This window comes from Adiantum capillus-veneris, chromosome 28, assembly GCF_014529385.1.
Source record: "Adiantum capillus-veneris isolate H3 chromosome 28, ASM1452938v2, whole genome shotgun sequence".
NCBI lineage: Eukaryota > Viridiplantae > Streptophyta > Polypodiopsida > Polypodiales > Pteridaceae > Adiantum > Adiantum capillus-veneris.
This window is the reverse complement of record NC_140958.1, coordinates 47,731,774-47,736,837: the sequence shown is the minus strand read 5'-3', so window position 1 is coordinate 47,736,837 and position 5,064 is coordinate 47,731,774. Positions and strand designations below refer to the sequence as shown.

The 5,064-nt window shown below is 41.3% G+C and overlaps 1 protein-coding gene across 3 annotated transcripts in view; it reads right to left on the bottom strand.

The window, feature by feature from the left end:
* Nucleotides 1-4,334, bottom strand: part of LOC147420393 (uncharacterized) — a 6,009-nt gene extending 1,675 nt beyond the window's left edge. The window contains exons 1-2 of one of the 3 annotated variants that reach the window (XM_086504677.1): nt 3,790-4,334; nt 523-788 (exon numbers count right to left, since the gene is read on the bottom strand). In XM_086504677.1, coding sequence (XP_086360803.1) covers nt 777-788; nt 3,790-4,218 — 441 coding nt within the window. In that variant the 5' untranslated portion in view covers nt 4,219-4,334 and the 3' untranslated portion in view covers nt 523-776. Of the gene's footprint in view, nt 1-522; nt 789-1,490; nt 2,627-3,789 lie in introns of those variants that run through there. The other 2 variants (XM_086504675.1, XM_086504676.1) reach the window with 2 other exon arrangements.
* Nucleotides 4,335-5,064: the final 730 nt, after the last annotated feature.

The following is a 5,064-nucleotide window of genomic DNA, read 5'->3' as shown; positions in this document are numbered from 1 at the left end:
ATTTATTTTTTTATGATGCAATCTATCTTAATGCAAAGTGCGATTACATTTGCCTTCTTCTTTTGAGTAGAGAGGTTGTGCCTTTGTTACTACAGCACATGTAGCAACAAATGACACTACTCTCTGCTCAAAAAAATTTGCAGGTGCATATGTCGATATGTGCGTCTGTACAATCGTCTGTACAGGTGTCTCTACAGGCATCGGTATAGACGTCTGTACAGGCATCGCTACAGGCGTTGATATGAGCATCTATGTAAGCATCGGTATAAAAAGTGATTATACCGACGTGTATACCAACGATACGATTTCGACACAAATATGGATGCTTATTCTGACGCATTTTAATTTTAGATCACGTTTATTTGCGTCGGTACAAACGTCAAGTTTCGTGCGACGTGTTGTAGTGCATCTTGCCAAGCAACAGTGCAAGATCAGATCGAATTGCAGCATGAGAGTCAACTAAAAAAGGCGTGGAGCTTGTCAGACGCTCGCAACACAACACAACTAGCCTTTTAACGAGACAGGAGGAAAAACTTGACAGTTGATACAAAAACACTCAGAAAGCTCTCAAGTTTACCAATTAGCTTCAACGCTTCTCTGTGACGCGTCGACCTTGTTGCATACAAGGTGCAAGAACATTTAAAAATGCTTGTCCCACAAACGTTATGCCGGCGATTGTCCTGTTTCCCTTCACGCCACCTACCAACACTTGCGCTTTCCTTTTTAGACTCCTACAACATCTTGGCAAATTCGCCCAGACCGGACATGCGTCCACCCTACAGGGAAGCCTGCATGAGCATGTAAAGGAGTTGTTTAGGTACCATTGCTGATGTGTTAATATATATGGGTCTAGACTTTTGAAGTTAGGTTGTATGGCACATACACAACAAGGAATGGGATCAGGGAAGGATTGAAAAAAGAGGTGCTATGTTCATTCTTATTTTTGGAGGATTAGCATTGGAATCATGTCTTTGATTATGTTTTTTAGTACCTTGTCCAAGCAGCTTTTCCTTGCCATTGTTGTTTTATGGAAATTCAAGGGATTTTAAGGTTGAAGTCATGGCCTTTTCACACACTTTTTGACCTTTTAATTCCATGGGTCACCGACAATTTCCCCCCCCCCCCCCCAAAAAAAAAAAAAAAAAACACATGTTAGATAAATCAATTTGGTCGAATGGGATTGTGTCGGCAATGTGAAAATCCTATCTATATAGTATGTATAAAAAAGACAGGGATGGAGCTCCAGATGGTTGCAAATGCTTGTAGACACAATATGTTGCTCCTCTTTTCACCTTTCTTTGATGCTTTTGTGGCTTTGCGAATTTAGCACACACCAAACGCCATTAAGCCTCCATAGTGGATGCAAGTCAAGATGGATGGCAGCACCACTCCTTCATGCAAAATATTTTGACTTTCAAGTGTAAAAATAATTTGATATAATATGAGAAAAAGTTAACGAAAGCTTAGCTGGAATGGGTTTTGTGATTTAATTTTGACTATATTTGAATCTGGGATTTTAAACTTCAAGGCCTTGGTGATAAAGTCCATCATCACATGGAAACATGCATTGCCTTGTGTTCCATAAGGTGCTATTACATGACAATAGTGACGAATATTCTTTCAATGGTCTACCATACAAAGGGGGAAAAAGGGGAATGGTAAAGGAACACAAATTGAGTGGTTAGGAGAGTAACCATTTTGTGTATGTAAACACAAAGACAAAGATAGTGATCACATTTGTGTGTGTGTGTGGGGGGCGGAGACCACACACACACACACACACTATAGGGACAAGGAGATCTAGAGAAGAAGAAGAAGAAGAGGAAGAAGAGTATTATAACATCGTAGGAAACTATCCCAAGAGAAATTAAAGACCTATCCGACGAGGAGAGTTGAACTCAAGACCTGTTATTCAAGAGGGAAACGGCTACTTGATCAATGTGACTTTGCTTATAATTAGAATATGTGTGTACTCTTACCGATCATGGTAGACATTTTATCATTTTGATGCACATCTCTTTATCAATTTGTCATGGTTATCATGGTACTTACATCCTTTCTACCCCCCGTTGCTGAATGAATTCGAAATGTAAGAATGATCAACTTCTTCACTGTCACCGTAGCCTTCTTCTACATGTTGTTGCGGCATTAGACATTGATCGATATGTTGTTGTATTTTAGGACTACCCTTTTGTGCAGTATTATCATGATGTTGGGTACTGAGTGAATGAATCTTGTTTAGAGTGGAAACATCAATAAATGGGTGATGAGGAAGTGGAGGACAAAAAATACTCGATCTATGGACACTTGCATTCAAATTGTGAACGGGGTGGTTGATTGTGGAGGGAGATTCATGTCTATGGATGGAAGGTTTAAGGGAATGCTGTGTATGATGAAGAAGATGAGGGTAAGTGTGTTGAAGATTGATTATGGTCCTTTGTGCTCGGTAGCTCCAAAGGCACACACTTTGGTGAAGGGAGAAGGCAAGGTTTAGGAGGTAAGAGTGAATCCTCTGATGTTGTTGAATTTCCTCCTCTTTGATTTGGTCCCGCCAACTTGTCAAGGCGTCCAAAGCTAGTGCTACCCTCTTTCTCGCTTTGCGTACCCTTTGCTTCACCTCCACCTCCTAAATCGATCAGTATACAACAATTAACAGCGTAAAATACGTTATAAAATGAAGCCATCATATTAAAGAGGCCTATTTTGACTAGTTCTTCATCAATTGGAAGAAATCTCATGAAAGGGCTAGATAGGTAATGTGTCTTGAAGCTGGTAGCAAGTCTACCATAGTGTACTTATCCAAAACCACAGATTCTAGCAAGTGTACATTTTGGCTTCAAAATGCTAGCTCCTTTTTTTCATAAGGCTAGTGGCTTTAGAGCTCAAGACTAGATGCTATCTTGGATGGGAAGTAGACATGGTGATGAATTGATATTAGATACAAGGATAGTCATAGACACAATAAGAGTAAAAGTGAGAGAGAATGAGGCACAAATAATAGTTATTATGATAGCCGCCCGTCGGACATGTACATTGTGAACAAGTATGCATTGAGAAATCAATCCCATAAGCAGAGTACCCTTTTCTGGGAGGAAATAAAAAAGGAGAAGATAGTCAACTGTTGGGCCATCCAAGAACACCACTTAGATGCCCATAGCAAGAGAAAACAGGTGCTACGAAAGATACAGGTATTCTATGGAGAAGGAAGTAACGGTTTCAGTGAGCCGTTCCTTACACTCATGTGTTACTATCCCCCCCCCCCCCCCCCTCTTCCGTGCGTGTCTCACACTCGGCTTTTGGTCATGTGTGGGACATCTTCTGTGATTACCACACTTAAACTCTAGGCCCGTGGCAGTTCTATCCATACACCTGTACAAGTGTGGGTATGGTGGTATGGGACACCAATCCTTGTGGTTAGGGAGCCATACACATTGTCCTATGTTCTTTAATACATGTCCATTAGCATCACAAAATGCATTAAACATGCAGCCATCAAATTAACAAGATACATTTTCATTGGTTCTTGATAAACTGGGAGCAATCAAAGGCCGGATAGATAGCTAATATCTCATGAGGTAGCACGTGTAGTGATCCAAAGCTAGAGAGTCTCGCAAGTATATATTTGGACTGGTCATATGCCTAGAAGCGTTTGATTTCAACTAGACTAGAGGGGTATGAATTTGATTTACAGTAGGTCGATAATCGTAGGGCTGAGATGCACATGGTGAGCAAGTAGGGACAGTAAGGGAGAAATTGAGAGAGAGAGAGAGAGAGAGAGAGAGAGCTCACCTGCATGCGAATCATGTGCGCCATCTCCGCTCTCTGCTTCTCAAGGAAAGGCTGCAGCTTCTCCTGCAAGCTACTGCATGAAGAGTCGCCGACATTAAGACTAGCATGATGATCAGCTACTCCTGCAAAGGCCGACGTGCAGGCCGCTGCTCTATTAATTTGTTGAAGTTTGCTCAGCTCATGCGTTACGTGTAGCTGTGGATCAATATTATAACTACGATCCCGATCATGATTACTTGAGCTTGCGATCTGATCAATAATTAGCGTGAGACCATCATTAATCAGCTTAATTACTTCTGGACGATTGATATTCTGACAGCAGCTTTGACAGTAAATTGTTTTGCAGCGCTTCCTGGGCGGCGGCGGGCCTGGGTAATTAACGAATAGACTTTCCGCATAATTAAGGCTAATGGCGGCGGGCAAGCCCATTATATCAAAGCAGAGTTAAGCTAATTAGCCCGAAAAGATTAATTGGAGGATTAAAGATGTCTGCAGAGAGTAGATCATGAGGGCTTCTCTGCATATCGAAGTGAAGAGCTTGAGCTTCAACTTATATGATCATCCGCCCAAGAGATCGAGCTTAGTTGACTCCTTGTTATGCTAGTGGGGTGCATACAATATACTTTTTTGTTCCACCTTCCAAAGGCCACCGAAAGAATTGTACGACTATTTTGCAGCACCACGGATTTCTCGGTGTCGGCTCCTATAATATATACTCCTATAAGTAGCGCTCACCAAAACATTTGGCCTCAACATGAAAGGCCTTAACAGTTGCCAAATTATTGAAGTAAACAAGGTGAAGATCGAGGCACTAAGGCCTGCTAGGTTAAGAGGGGGACCAGGGAGAGTAAGTTCAAATAAGTGACTACAATTACAATCATATGGACATTTTATTGTGCTATAAATTAGTATTGTCTATTTTTAAAGGTGGCTACTATTGGCTCTCAAAAATAAAATACATTGATTTAAAGATGCTTTCAAGATTCCCTTTGCCCTCATCGCCTATCTCTCACCTCGCGCTTGTGTCGCCAAAACCTTCTCCTACCTGCATGCTACCCTTTCCTATCTCTCAACGCATCCCTGCAAGCGTGCAAATCCGTCTTCCTTGCAATCTTGCACTTACAAATTTACCTCTAAATTTTTAATGTATAGGTGGAAAAACCTATGTAGCAAAATTTAGTGTCTCTGATCTCTCTCTCCCCCAATTGATAAGTGAAATGGGAGGCCCATTGGAGAAGTTGTTTTATCTCTCTCAAACATTCTCTCTCTAGGAAA